General features: G+C 44.2%; 2 protein-coding genes across 6 annotated transcripts in view; one reads left to right on the top strand and one right to left on the bottom strand.

Moving 5' to 3' along the window:
• Nucleotides 1-16,045, bottom strand: part of FAM227B (family with sequence similarity 227 member B) — a 49,401-nt gene that overhangs the window by 20,354 nt on the left and 13,002 nt on the right. Inside the window, exons 10-11 of one of the 5 annotated variants that reach the window (XM_076067455.1) lie at nucleotides 11,906-12,034; nucleotides 7,105-9,574 (exon numbers count right to left, since the gene is read on the bottom strand). The exons of 3 other annotated variants lie outside the window; for them this stretch is intronic. In XM_076067455.1, the coding sequence (XP_075923570.1) occupies nucleotides 9,534-9,574; nucleotides 11,906-12,034 (170 nt within the window). In that variant the 3' untranslated portion in view covers nucleotides 7,105-9,533. Of the gene's footprint in view, nucleotides 1-7,104; nucleotides 9,575-11,520; nucleotides 12,035-16,045 lie in introns of those variants that run through there. One more of the 5 variants, XM_032950504.2, reaches the window with a different exon arrangement.
• Nucleotides 2,718-15,146, top strand: LOC116940573 (fibroblast growth factor 10). Its single transcript, XM_032950555.2, has 3 exons — nucleotides 2,718-3,108; nucleotides 11,422-11,525; nucleotides 13,730-15,146. The coding sequence occupies exons 1-3, from the start codon at nucleotides 2,718-2,720 to the stop codon at nucleotides 13,922-13,924; spliced, it is 690 nt and encodes a 229-aa protein (XP_032806446.2). The 3' UTR covers nucleotides 13,925-15,146.

Raw genomic sequence — 16,045 nt, forward strand, 5'->3', positions numbered from 1 at the left:
GCAAGTTGGTCATCAGCTGCTGACACAGTTTGAGTTTAAGGTATAAACGTGGTAATTAATGGTATCGGTTGTAGCGTGACGCTACGGGAGGAGAATGCATACGCCGGTGGCGACAAATTCACCGACACCAATAGCGACGATGACTTCGGTGAGCACCTTATCGACAACAACACCCAGTGGGGAAACACAACATTAGGCAATGTCTGTGCCACCACAACAGCCGAGGTCATCGAGAGTCAGTTTCCATCGAGGCCCGTGAAGGCTACCATCGGTAAAAGACGGCCACCGTAAGTATTCGGCTCCGCGGGCCTGTGGTCCTCCTGAGTCCCCTCCCACTGACTTAAACAATTAATAATGCGGGGCTATTACGGCCCAATTGTTTGCCCTAACTAGAAGGCTCCATTTCAACTCCCCCCCACCCTTCCTTCCTTTTGATGTGTGCCGGCATCCCTCAGAGCTCATTACAGAGATAGAATCTCGATTCATACAGTTTTATTTTAATGAGGGAAATCTCGGGGGGGGGGGGGGGGCACAGGAGGCGCGGTGGGGAAAAGATAGAGTTACTGGTTAAAGGGGAGAGAGAGAGGGTGAAAAAAAGGTACATCTGAGCCGTGGGATCACTATCGTCCCAGGGTTGGGGAGTGTCCTCCGTGGTCTCTAACAACTACTCGTGCAAACTGTTTGTACACCCGCATTTGCCGCTGCTTTGTCGGTGCCGCGACAAATTGTCGGACTGGGAGCACAGCCGTCGGAAAGGGGCCTCCGACGCGTTGTGCAGCTGCCGAAGCTGCGAGCAGGAATGAGAGAAATGCCCCGTGCGCGATTCAGTCAATGAAAGGTGACTGCAGCATCCGTGGTTTCGGTATTTGTTGTGACTTTGAAGGTAAAATCCATCCGGCTTTTGCTCTTTTGTGGTTAGGTTTTGAAAAACTATCCCAGTGTCACTGAATACTCCAAAGAATACTGGTCGTAAAAGGAACTTTAAAGCCGTTTAAAATATCACAGCCAGCATGTGTTTTATATCGCGTATAATTTAGCTTAAGATAATTTTGGATTTCAGGCACGATATTTCCTTTCTTTAATGCAAATTAAAACAATTAAGAGACTGAAACAGAAGCGGCGTTGGCTTTGCGTTGATGCAAGATTGCGCCCGTGAAATATCCATGGGGCTCTGCAGAAGGGAACGCGTGCAGCATCGCAATAAAACTTGCGTGCTCGAGTTGTTTCTAAAAGAACCTATCACGAACCTAAATGTTGAGCACGCTTCCTCAAGCGTAAACAAGTTGAATGCTCGCCGAATTTGAGTCGGCCGGGCCGTGTTTTGAAACAAATAGAAAGTAAAAACAAAACCCGCGCAAGCACAAAGGTCCCATAAATTATAACCGCAATTATAACATGTTGACTGGATGCATTTACACGAGCAACTTGACCAATGGTAACGATTACTTCTTGTTTAATTTGATAATCATTTCCTCCGCAGTCTGCAGGCACTGAGCTCAGCCCCTGAAAACCGGTGCAGCCTTTCTGCGTTTAAACATCGGGATCAGAGTCGGGTGGGAGGAAATTTGTTTAGCGAGTGTTTGTCAGGCGAAGTTAACCTTATCTTCCTCTCTGTTTGACTTGTGCCCTGAACAGAGGATTTGTGACTTGTGGTGGTGGGGGGGGGTTTAAGCTGTCTGTCAAGAGGCCGGACACACAAGTACGTCACTGGGGCACACATCAGGAGTGTCCAAGGCTCCTGTGGGAGACCGGGGGGAATAACAGACGCCCATTCCGAGGAGGGGAACAAGGCTGCAGATAAAGGAAGGATCGGTCTGGAGGAGGATGCAAGTGGAACATTAATTACAACAGGCAAAATTAAACACCGAGCCAAGTTTCAAGACAAGATAATCGATCGGCGGGGGGGGGGGGGGGAACAAAAATCAACCATTATCTTCGATCACGAGCGTGAATTCGGAGGAGGAAAGAAGAGCGAGCGAATGTCTGGAGATCACGTTTAAAACTATTCAGTTGTCGATTACCCATTCATAACCTAGGCGCTGACGAAATACTAAAAAAAAAAACCCCTTCAGCAGCTTAAGATCAGCGGCGGCAACACCGGCGTACAGTGTATAAATAGACTAATCAACTACAAATGTCTGAGCAAGCTTTCGAGAGCCTTGCTGACAGCTAGGTGACCGCTCTCCACTTGGGGAAGATTGTTCAAAGAGCTCCTCCCAAGTTACGTGCAGCACCGGCCCCACGCGTTGGCATTAGCTACCATCACAGCGGCTCGGAACACTGCAAAAAAAAAAGGCGGGATTTAAAATAGAAGGGGAGCAGCAAGAGAGAGAGAGAGGAAAAAAAAACGTTTCACCTCCCACCAACACTGTGTGACGAACGGAGGCTCTTCAAAGGTAGTTCGTCGCAAAAGTGACTCAGTGGGCTTGTGGCTGGTTTGGCAACATTTCAGCACTCGGAGCCAGAGGAACCACAGTGATGTTGCACATCGCAGCGATCTTCAGATAAAAAGGCTGCCCGCAGTTCGCAGCAGGTAAAGCACTTGAAGGGGTGCCCCCGGATTGAGCGACACGCAAACGAGTCCGCAACTCCGCCCGGGGTTTGTCATAAAACTGAGTGCCGCGGGGAGCAGCAGGACTAGCAGAAAGCATCTTGACTTAAGATCCAGCTATGATTTTCCTGCGAATTGCCCAAGTCGGCAGCACTTCGACACTACCATGTGGAGATGGATTCTGAGGCAGCGGAGGCTGCTGCTGCTGCTGCAAGCTCCACTCTCCTCCTGGGGCTGCCGTTTCCTTGCCCTGCTCTGCTTGATCAGCCTGGCTGAAACGCACCCCCAGGAGGGGTCTCTGACTCTCCAGGACTCCCGGCCGGGTCTCAGAAACTCTTCCAACTCCTCGTCTCTCTTTGGATCGTCGTCGTTGTCTTCGTCGGTGTCTTCGTCTTCGTCGTCTTCTTCTTCTTCCAGCCTGGAGCGGCACGCGCGTAGTTACAAGCACCTGGAGGGAGACGTCAGGTGGCGTCGTCTCTTCTCGGCCACGAAATTCTTCCTTAAAATCGAAAAGGGTGGCAAAGTCAGCGGCACTCGCAAGAAGAACTGCCCGTTCAGTAAGTACCCGTGCATCACGTCAGTGATAATTCTGGAACTATGTGTGTGCACATATTGCACTTTCTGTTTTTGAAATGTTAAATTCTATAATTATACGGCAAGCCAAATTGTTGCCGCATTAGCCACCGTACACAGGTTGTCAAAATACTGTAATCAAAACTGGATTTTATTTTTCTTGCTCACTGAGCAACCTTCATATGCAATTATGTCACGCTTTACAATGTATTCCTTTGCCGAAAATAAGTATGCAGATTACGCACGCACGGTAGTACGTTCTACACACATATTTAAATATAAACATGCTACTAAACGGGTTGTTCATACGATATACATATGCAATAGCAACTATGCATTACATACACAAAGACAAAGATCCCTCGTATAGTCTGAACAGACTGTTGGGGCAAGTGCTGTTAACGAGCACCTATGAAGGCCGGCACGGCACACGAGGGCAAAGGTGGCCAACACCACGCCCTGCCGCCTTTGTCTCCCTGGCGGCGATGTTTACACACCGCGCCAGGTACTCATTTGAGGCTGAGTTGACCTAGGGGACGCCCAGGACCGATTCAGATCATCGTCACTGGTGTTGGCCGTGAGCGGGAATTGAACTCGGGCCGCCGGGTTCGTAGCGCAGCGTAGCGCTAACCGCTACGCTACCGCCCCACGCATTACATACCCAGTACACTGTGCACATGCACAAGCTGGTTTATATATTTGTATTTACATTTCCAATTCAGTTACTTAAGGTCTGAACATTATCTGCACGCAGTATACTTACCCATGTAGGGCACCAACATTTGCAGTCATTTAGAAATGTACGACAGACACTGATAACAGATCTGGCTTGGTCAAGACGTTAGCAAAACACCCGACGTACTAATGCCCTGCACTCTGAGCAACGAAGACTGCGAACCCGACCGTCTGCGGTTGACTGGTTTAGCCATGATTCACTGAAAAGTTAATGACGTCCCTGACAACCGCTTTACCACTAATAAGTAACAAATCAGTTCACAGGGCGTGACGAGTTTTTATGCTCCGCGACAATGAAAATATTGAAACACAGAATGCAATTATATTTGATCCTATACTCTAAAATAGAACATTATACGGTGCCCTTTGGCCAACTGCGTGACGGGCGAGCCAAAGTTAAGGGTTTTAAGGCAGTTGTTTTCTTTGATGCAGTTCGCGTGACGAGCAATCCAATAGCGTTCGGAGAGTCCAAACATCCGACAGCGATGGAGCATTGCGATGTCTTGCCGTGGAACGTTCGTAACACCCAAAGCCGCACCAAAGTTAAATTTGAACAATTCCTCAGCAGCCCTGCTCAAGCACTCAGACGTGACTGTCGTATGCGTACGTATATAAAAGGTCCATATATTGACATACCTGTGTACTGTGTATATAATACAGTATAGACAAGCGTGCACACACACACTCGTGTTATTTGTGCTTGATGCGAGGGAAAATCATAGTTGAAGCAATTACAACTCTCCAGTTCAAGCAGAGAGTGCAGCGCTGTCATTAGGTTAACAAGGGTCTCGGTTAATTCAGGAAGTCTTTCATTTCGCAGGAGAGATCAGAGAGCAATTTTTTTTTTCTCCCAGCACGGAGGTCATTAGGATTTCCTGAGAGGAGACTCGTGCCGCAGCCACTAACGAATGACACCCGGCGGCAGGAGAAAGAAAAAAATTTCCCCACAGCACAAATGATGAATGTTTTTTTTTCGTCTCGCGAACGTGTTCATCCTACTGAATATCCAGCGAACAACGCAAACCGCCTGTCAGGTCGACTTCTGCGGTTATAATGGCAAACATTTTTCTTTTAATTGCGTCCTTGTTTTCCTTTTAATGAAACTATCCCTTGATCCGGTGTGTGCAACAAAGGCGGTCACATCTTACAGGGTACAAATTAAGGAAGGTACTATATTTAAAGTAAAATGTATGGTATTTACCAATCAGAAGAAATGTTACGCCATAACATGGCTATTTTTGTTAATATTAACCACACCGAAGGACCACTTAATTGTATCAAATGCTCTGGCACTGTTACGTAACGTAAATTTCCCCACTATGACCATGGAGCCATGAATCAAACATCAAAGTTAAAAAAAGACTCGGGATAATTTTATAACGTGAGGAAATCCATATCAGTCCCCGTTATGAAAGACTGTGAAAAAAATGTCAAAACCTCAGAATAATCACAATGTAATTCTGGTATTAAATCGAGGGTGGAGGAGAAAGGAAAACAAAACCAAATCTATTTAAAAGTTTAATTCCTGACGCAAGAGAAAATACAACTTTATTTTGCATAGTAATAAAATGGCCAAGGACGTTCTAAATGCAAGAAAATCTTCATCAGATACCACTTAACCCGCTGACCTTATGTTGACTCACCACACCACAGATAGACCCATATCTTCACGTACGGGTTTCCTCAAAGGAACCGTGTCTGTCATCTGCTATGCCCTCTAAAGCCCTTTAACACATCTTGAGCCAGTGCATTCAGTTTTGAGCCTCTGTTATCCTTAACATCCCTCTGCATCCCATTCAATAAAATCCGAACGTTGCCCTTCACCGCTGATTAAATATGACGCCCACCTTGCACGTGTATTTGCTCAAATTCAAACGAATTGCTCGGTAGCTTGCAATGTATCTATCAGCCATTGGTGTTTTTTAGCGAGTAAGTAACGGTGCAGATGCACGAGCGATCAAATGGCAGCGCTGACAGAAACCAGACTTGCAAGCATCACCACTGGCTGCAGTTAACCCTTAAAACCAACAAACTTTAAGGCCCCCATAAGCAGGAATTCCCGGCTGTTGGCTTTAGATGAGAGCAGTTGATAAAGAGGCCAGCCACTGAGTAAGTTAGCTTACCAGCAGTCCAGAATCCCCAAACAAGAGCATTTCTGTGACAACGGCAGTTAAGTAAGGAGTCATTTTAGGGACAGTAAAGAATGAAAATGTCAAAATTAGTTTCGTCAAATATTTCCCGCTTTCCAATGACACGCACGGGAGCTTCGTATTTGCTCAGCGGTGCGAGCTGCCGTATGTTTTCAGCAGCCACTAGCTCGTGGCACTGACAGGTTTGCATCCGGTTTTTCAGACGTGTGACAGGATCCATCACAAATCTGCGTGCTGTGCCTAGCAGGAGACCATACTCGAAACCTTTTGAGTTTCAACTTATTGTGTAATCGAGACACCCAACGACTCCTTGCCCATGTTAATTTCAAGCGGTGTATTACCTTCGTTTTCTACGTCATGCGATGGACACACAATACTTCCTATTTCACAAAAAAATGTATGAAAATAAAAACCCTCCCGCATTGAAAACCGCTGCGGATTCACGTTACTGTACAAGGGGCAAATAGTTAACGTTGCACAATGGACATTTGTTTGAAGTGGCAATTTCCAGCTAATTTTATTTTCCACAAACCAAACACGGCGCACTGCAATTATACATGTAATATGTATTTTTGTACGCTTTCATTTGTTATGTGCAAATGACCATAAAATTGCTTTCAATTATTTTATACAGATGCTAAGAATTTGCAATTGGAAGCTAAGTCCCATGAGAACGAACTTAAAGTAGTCCATTAAACCCTGCAAAATAATAGCAACAAAGCAATCATACAATTAAGAAAATAAATATACCGGAGAAAAGGAGTATTGTCGAGGAGGCAATTTCAAGCGGGAGGACCAGTGTTGTCCTAAACAACGGGTGACCGTGGCTTACAATAGGCCCTTGCTAGGTGACCAACAATGGTGCATTGTGTGCCCAGAATGCAAACGCAAACCTGTTGCACGTTTTGGGTTCCCACGCGTCTATTACGCGTCTCGGCAGGCCAGCCGTTGAAACCCACCCACCTTGTGTCTGCTTGCTGAATGGGGTACGGTCGGGCTCTATTTTTCGAAATAAAAAAGATTTTTATCTCTCTCCACACCAAACCCCCCCCACCATCCCCCCCCCCCATCATTCCGTCCCTGCCCAGCCTCTAACTGCACCCCCTGCAACCCCTTTTTTTCTTTCTTTCATATGTTTTGTGAAATTCTGGCAAGATCAGCGAAAAACTTCCTTTAATCATGTTTGCTAGTTGAATAATAATAAAATAATAAAAAGCAGCTTTTTACCCAACCAACCTAGAGTTGGTTGGGTGAATGATCCGTCGAGTGTAGTTGATGTTTTGTCTACAGCACCTGAAAGAACTGCCTGGAATTTGTTTTATGAACCGTGTAAAGTTATACCTTCGCATACAAATTTCATTTGGTGTATTATCCCTTTTCAATAATGTTTAACTTTGTTTGATACCAAATCCGACCTGCGACCTTAAGATGTCCAGATAATAAATGCCATTTGTCAAACACATAAAAAAAATCATATGGCAATGAACAAAAATACGGAATTGTAGAACCTGTCATCCTTGACAACAACGCATTCAGGCTAGCACTATCTTTAAATTGAGTGACCAAGTAATTGAGCAGTTATGGGCAATGAATTGCAGAATAATACGGTACTTTATGCAAGTCAATTTGTTGCCATATACACACACCTACACAAACATCACATAAATTGGTGTCTCCCAGGAAAACCTGTTTGCTCAAAACATTATCATTCCCATTCATTGCAAAACTTTATTTTATTCTCTACCAAGTTACGTGCATGAAACGATATGCATACACCGTTTAGAGAATGAAAAACAAATTCTAGTCTGTTCCCAAAAAGCAAATAACAAAAGCCAATATGAAACGTTTTCTCAGTGTAGAATCCTCCCCCATCACACTTTAAACTACTGTTTATCATTCTACCTTCAAAAGATTTTCTGCACCTTTCATTTGAAGAACAGAATGAAACTGTGGGGCCAAAGGTCACTCCGAGTGTTAACAGAGCAGCCTTTCAGGGGACAAACAATACACGCAATTTCAGGTCTACCTGTGTGAACTACGCAGGAGGCCCATGTCTTATGCAAACCTATACTCTTTAATACCCCGACACATCACCACATGCACGAACTCTAAGCCAGTGTGAGGTGACTTTCCACTCGCCGAATGAATAACCGGCGCGCCACTCCTTACAGTCCTACACTCAGATCGCTTGTGTTTTACATGACAAGCTTTCAAGTATGAGAGGGTTGTTTACTATATACAATAAAAATGTTATCAACATACACACACACCTGCCTAACCCATTCGTCCAGGATGTTCATTATTTCTAACGGTAGCTGGGTCTGTTCTGTAGACTTGCGGTTATCATGCATTTTTGGTGTTTAGCAGTACCAACACTTTGGAATGATTTTAAGGCAAAGATTGAGGAAGCTGGTGAAATTCAGCCAGTTAAAACACACACCTTGAATCAATTGTTTTGGATACGTCGTGATCCACATGCAACCAAAGTCTAAGTGATTGGCATCGCAATTGAGGATTCATTCATGAGCGGAAGGTACGTTTACAAAAAAAAATCTTTAGAAGATAGTGATGATATATTGAATGTCAAACACATGGCCAGTAAGACCAAACAAGCTGCCTTTTTCTTTTTTTTGGGGTCAAAGATAACGCATCAATTCGGTGACCTCTCTTCAAGGGTGAGGTTTTTTTTTTTTACAAATCCTCTCTCTATGAGCGTTTTGTTTTCCCAAAACGAAGTTTAAGCAGTACCGAAACAAAACGAGAACATCGTCACACGTAACGATGCATTTCTCTTTTTGTTGTTGTTGTTGTAAAGTCGGGCCAAAAAGTGACAATCTGGTGGAATGTGTGACTAATTTGTACTTGCCGACAAATGATGAACAGAGTATGTGCGGTTCTCACAATACAATAAACATTTTTTCTCCAACGTTCAGCACAATAAAACGTATTCAACAATGTTTGCAACCAATTATATGCCAATTAGTCTCTATTTATATTATTGTGTTTATAGGCCATTAGCATTTCATTCTGGAGCTGCATACCACAGCAGAAACACACATTTCATTGCAGAACTATGCGTAACTAATGTCAGTCCTCTACACAACACCATTTAAAGGCTTAACTTACACAACTGCAACAGAGCATTATCTGCTCGAACATTGAGATGAGAGTCGCTACGGACTAAATGAGAGAGAGTACAACATCAAACTTTTAACCGTCTGCTTTTTTTATTTCTTCAAAGTACCCATTAGTGACCAGGCTGACACAAATTCGCTACACTTGAGAATCCGGTTTAATCTTGGGTGACCACCCAGGATTTCAATCCCAGCATCTCCGCAGTAGCGACTTCACTGGCACACAGCGCTAACATGAATCAAATGGCACAACATTTTTTTTCTCTCTCTCATCCGCGCTCTGATTTTATGAGCGCAGCATTGAGGAGGTCCCAATCACTGCGGCAAGATATTCATGAAAATAAGAAAAAAATAAGAAAACCGACACACACTGAGTGAGAGCTGTGGCCTTTAAGCTTCTCGGAGGCTTCGCCTTTGGTTTTGTTCGGCTTCTGAAAGCAAACGGGAATCCGGTTACGTCCGTCCTCTCAGATGTCGCGGGCGCGCGCGCTCGCTCTCTCTCTCTCTCTCAGAAATACGGGATGGCCCCGCCCTCGTGATGATAGTGTATACGCTGATCAAAGACCCGCCCGACTCTAGATTACTTCACAGGGAGACGGAAGAAAATAGTTTTTTTTGCATTTGCTGAAACCAAAAAAAAACGTCCCTTCACTGAAAGGGTACACGATCGACCCCAGGGAATGAAAAGTGTCACCATCGAAGCAAGCGTTCACACTTTACAGTTGAAAATGCCAAAATAGAGTAAGTAGGTTTTGTGAATTAATGCAATTGCTTATGTCAACATACCAGCAGAAATAGAGCACTGGAACGGTAATTGTACGGAAAGTGTTTTTTTTTTTTGCACCTCCACACCAAATAATGTATACACAACCAAAGAAATACACGTAGCAGCTTTCCCAGACATAACCTCTCGTTCCGTACAATACGTGCAAAGTGTGAACCAGTGCTGAACGTTAGAATGATGTGGTCGACTGTTACAAACATCTAGGAGGCAACGCCCGCCCCCACACCCCTCTCTTACTCTCCGCACGTGAGCATCTGTGTGGACCCTATTTTTGCTTAGGATTAAGAGCAACGGAAATCTGCTTCATATGCATGCCAGGGCTCGGTGGTACACTTTAACTCCACATCTTGGCTCAAGTTATGTGTGTGTGTGTGCGCACAAGCAAAAAAAAGGAAAACAATTTTTGTACGTTCATAAACAAGAGGGCCACACATGCTCGGAAGATGGGGATGGCGCTACGTTCGCTAACAGGACGCAGCTGTTAGCCAACACCTGAAGCATCATGAATCATCGCAAGAGTTGCTCATAAATGGAATGTGCATGTGAGCTCTTAATCCATACATTTGTTGTCAATGGAACCCCAAGTTTCAGCAGGAAGCCTCCTATCCCCAGGCTGATTCACGTATCGCATTTCAAAGAGGAAAATCATTAGGACTAATGAGAGCACGGGATGAGCCCAGTACACTCACATGGAGGGTACGAGGCCTCAAATGCTCCACACATAGCTTCCCAAGCTTTCTTTACAAGGTGCTCTCGTAAATACTTGACCTTGTTGGTGTGTATATGAACAACCAAAACAGCACCTAATCAAGCTTTGGTGGACATTAATTGGATGTGTACATGCTATTAATCGTTTATAATTGTCTCACACACTCCATTATGTGGTGGTCGCCCAGGTAAATGCTTCAGGAATGAAGGCACGTGTACTTCTTAATGGACTGACACTCAAATGGCGTTACTTTCCTCTAAATATATGTAGAGGAGCGTTTAAAGCACCACTGACTGCTTCATCAGTGGAGGACAGTGTTGGTAAAAGGGCATGAACAAGCATGTTGGCCACATCCGTTTCCTGTTGCACAAGAACATTCAGGCAGGGCTCTCCTGGCGGTGCTGTCAGTTCACAGGTAACAAGGCCACGAGGTTAATGAAACCAGAGCAGAACCCACGGAGGGCCCAGCCACTCCCACCCATTCCATATGGCAGGAGTTCGGCAAATAATTATGAGCCGCAGATGTATCCTTTGGCTGAAGTTGTCTAATTGTCTGCAGGAGCTCGTGAAGTTATACGCTTTAATATAATTTTTGTGCCAAGTGTTTCGGGGCCAAGACCAACAATTTTATTTTTTTGTGTCAACATTTTTTTCTTCTATATGTGTGTATTGTCCCACGCAATAAGCTCTCCGCGTGCATCAAGGTGCAGGATGGTTATTATATAAGGAGAAAAAATATCAATGAAAACGTACATGGCTGCTATTTTTCCATTTTTGTTTTGCAGGCATTATGGAAATCACATCGGTTGAAGTAGGAGTTGTGGCGCTAAAGGGCGTCCATAGCGGATATTTCTTGGCAATGAACAAGAAAGGAAAAGTCTATAGCACGGTAAGAGGGTTAAACATTACCGGCGGTCTGAATAACCTACACGAATTACATTACCATTTATATGTACGGTGTATTTTCTTTTCCACAGTAAAAACAAAAACATTACATTCACAATGCCAGCATATTCATTGATGCGCCGGGCCACACATGCAAAACGTTGAACAACGATAAGGTACCCCTATACATCACTTTCATTTTACGACCTGCAAATGATGGAGAGTTGCCATCTTTCAACCTAGAGCACCGCTAAGCCGTGGAAAAAGATAGGCCACAAAAGGTGGCACAGCTCTTTCACGTAGCAGGCACATCGGAATAGATCACAGGAAGTGAGACAAACCGAAAGGTCACGTTACAAAGCGCAGAGGCACGGCAGCAGGCACCTGAGAGATGAACGTCACACAGGCGAGTTGACGCACAGCACTTGGCACACACTGCCACGTCCTGACACGACAAGACGCACAGGTGTGGAGCGAACATGTGGTGGGCAGGCTGTGGCCCCGGGCAAGCCGCTGCAACAGGAGAGCGAGAAGCAGTCCAATCAGTGCAACCCCTTCTATAAATCACGTGCACCAGATACCCCACGTAACCTTGTACAACACCGCACTACAATGAAGCCATGTATTAAGGCGGTTATGAGCAATTGTGCGAAACATTATTGACAACAACAGTAAATTACGCTAAACAGCAACGGCGGCTTTCATTCTCCACCAAAGCAACTCACTGGCTGGATAGCCGACACAGAATCAGAGGGGCTGGTTCGCCTGACGGATAACGCATCCACTACTTAGCCGGTTTGAATGATGTCGAGGGTTCATTTCACACTGCGGCTCAGTTGTTTATGCAAACTGATTTCCTAAGCAAAGTATTGGCTACAAAGTACAGCAGATGTTCCCGACTCGTGATATTGTCATTGCCTAAAAATAACCGAGTGCAAAACACTGTACATTCATGGTTATGCGTGGTTTCAATTGCATTTCTGTGAGCTCTCTTCTAAAGAAATCCGAATTGAACGGAAACGGAGCAAAGTCTGAATAAATAAGCTTAAAAGCTCGATGTGTAGTGGCAGAGCCCACAGAACCTTTCGAGACATTGCAGGTGAACACCTAAATACCCGCACAGGCCCACAAGGTGAACATGAGCGTGCCAAGGCAGCACACATTGAATCTCGGGTCACTCGCGTGGCCCACCCTCGCACACTGCTGCGCGAGGGTGGGCCATCGGCAGGCAGGGCCTAACCCCACCTTGGCCTGGCAGGCCCCTGTCACACCACTTGTTACGATGATTGAAAAATTCAAAAGTATCGCAAACCGTACAAGGATTGTTGAGATTTTGCAGTCTGGTTGCTGGGGTGGTTTGCGATAAGATAAAAAGTTTTCGCATTATCATTTTTGTAACATGCCTTTCTCATATTACGGGTATTTCATAACAGATGAAGTGTAATCTGTGATTGTTTTGGTATACAGTATCTACACACGAACAGTACAGTAATGTAAACATTTCCTGAAATAGATGCGATACAATGTGAAAAGTATGAATGTGAAATTGCTTCCATATTAGATGCTTCCGAGATGGAAGTCCAAAAACATAAATTTATTTGCTGTATTTTAAGATCGGCACAAAAATGTCACGTAAACGAGATTATATTCATAAGCTTTGTGCGCCTTGCGCATGTTTCCGAAGGTGTTTGACAATCCCTCTGTGCATACAAAACGTGCATACGTATAGGTATGCGTGGTTGCGAAATATTTCTTTATTTATTGCCTGTTATCCTAACTTTTAAAAAAAAGTTCAACAAATTAAGTGGGCTCCATTCCAACGTCCGGCCAAAATTTCCCAACCACTTGGAATGGCGTCAGCAGCCAACGTGGGCCTCCCCCTTAAGGTTGATTCAGCCTGAAATTAGTGCTCATTGTTGCATTTTCAGGGCTGTGGATGTGAAAAGGCTGCCAGGCGTGGTGCTGACCACTCACCCCTCGTGTGCTGGGCCAACAAACAAGTGATTGCTAACAGCCCTAGACGTTCCTTGATGGCTTTCAACAGAGGTCCCTTTTATTCGCCATAGCGTGGCCCCTTAACAGGACAAACGAACCGCATTTCTACATGTATATGTGTGTGTGCCACAGCACGTAAAGCCGTCCAATGAGCGCAAAGCGACCAAAACTTGATTGTTACGACAGCAACGACAAAACCTCCTCTCGTTTCAGAAAGACTACAGCGACGACTGCAAGTTCAAAGAGCGAATCGAGGAGAACGGCTACAACACGTACGCCGCGGTGAAGTGGAAGCGAAATGGGAAGCAAATGTTTGTGGCCCTGAACGGCAAAGGATCGCCTCGGCGGGGACACAAAACGCGGCGGAAGCACCTCTCGGCGCACTTCCTGCCCATCCTTGTGCCTTAGGGGGTGCCACCCCCCACCCCCCTTGCCCCCTTACCCCCCTAACAATGGTACCCACCTGCCAATCTCGAGCCCCCACTCCGATCGCCCCCTCCCCCCCCCTCCACGCCAGGCACACGTCCCCCAGAAATGCTTTTCCGCAAATATTCTCCGAAGGCCTAAAATGAAACTGGAAGCATTGGTGGTGCGCACATCAAAGTAAAAGCAACTGAACTGGATAACCTCTGTAGGGAGGGACGGGGAAGATTGCTGTTCACTTCCAAAAGCACAAAGGCATTAACGTACGAGCGCTTGGAAGACTGCGGACATAAAGTGTTATGAAGACGAGTCTGAACGGCGCACGGACGCAACGTCAATGAGCTGTTACGGGACACGTGTGTTGACTCTCCATGGTGTGCAAAAGCTGAAAAGACTTTTTTTGACCTATCAAATAGGCGGCAATACCATTGTAGTGCTTCAAATCAGCTGGCAGTGCAGTATAGTGGTGAAAAGATAGCTTAGTGAAAGATGGAACTCACAATGACATAAACACTAAGCAGCACAAGATAAAATAGGGACCAGGTAACATTGACAAAGGATGTTGTAAACTTGTAATGCTGGAAATTTGTTATTTTATCATACATAATTTACTTACCAAAATGCACGTAACATTTCATGTTTATCAATAACTCAACTTTCAAAATTAATTAAAAAAAATTCCAAGTTTAATTTTATTATAAATTACCACATGGTCAAATGTTCTGAAGTTATGTTAAATTTAGATGTGCCTTTTTATTTAAGTTAATCTTTTTTCTATATTATGGATGTTATGTATGATGCATCACTGTTAAAAATCTGTACACTTTAAAAAAAAATCAGAAAAGCTTTACACTTTTTACTGTCATAGATTTGACAATCTAATAAACGTTAATGTTACGTAGATGAAATATTGCTTACATTGTTGTATATTATTGTTATTATTAACTGCCAAGTAAAACAAAAAAGCACTGCCTATCGCACAGTACGGTACATTTAACTCCTTTTAAATATCCCACTTTTAACGTACAGTCGCGCATTTTACAGTGATGGTACTAAATACAATCCATATTATTTATCCAGTGTGGCTGTGTGTGTGGGCATGTGCGGGCATCTGTGTTGACTAACGTGAGTTTCTTAGCGCAATTCTGCCATATAAACCGCTTCAAGGCTAGCTCGTCTTTCAGAATTAAAACTATTAAATACATAATCCTTTCCACATACCCTTTTTTTGCGGGGAAAACAAAAAATGAAACGATGACACAATGAGAAGAAGTATGGACGAGGAATTGTGATGTTATAAGAGCCTCACCTGACAAACAACTTAACTAAAAACCACATTGTGGGGGAAAAAAAAAATGTGTGACACTAATAAGAGGAAATAGAGGTACATTTTGTAGTCTTGCCAGCAACTGAACCTGAACATTCCCACCCCTCGGCCCCCACAAGACACACATTTACTTATTCATCCAATTTGTCACAACATAAAAAGAAGCCCCCCTACACAATTAGCCGTGTCCCCGAGCTACGTACTCTAAGCCCGTGTATGATTTCCTTTGAGTGTGCACAGGGCAGCACTATTTAGTGTATTCACTGCATACACACTGCGCTGCAGTTATACAACGTATACACTTACGATGGCGATGCCATTTGTACATACGCACACAGAGAGTACCCTATTTACATGCTGTATAGAGAGGATCATTTCAGTAATGCATCTACTTTGTCAATAATGTATATTTACTTACTGAATGTGTGCTGTATATAGTACAATAAATGTACAGTATAAGTCATACATACATGGATATATGCCACTATACGTACATGTTTACTAAACAATACAACATCTTAATGTGGCTCCTGTAAATACGTTTCTAGAAGAAGGATACAATGGTTATGAATGATCTTATACAAATGGACACACTCAACAATGACCCGTATGTCTGTGTTATATGTTCTTTTTTCACAAAGCAAACTTAACACATTGGACAAGAACCAAAATTCTGCTTAATACAGACCACAAAAAAATGCCACATTTCCACCAGAATACACCCAGTCTTAGGAATCTGCTCAACGCACTTTCAAGCACAACTGCTGCGGCCAGCTGTT

This window comes from Petromyzon marinus, chromosome 1, assembly GCF_048934315.1.
Source record: "Petromyzon marinus isolate PM22_M1 ecotype Great Lakes invasive population chromosome 1, UKy_Petmar_22M1.pri1.0, whole genome shotgun sequence".
Lineage (NCBI taxonomy): Eukaryota > Metazoa > Chordata > Hyperoartia > Petromyzontiformes > Petromyzontidae > Petromyzon > Petromyzon marinus.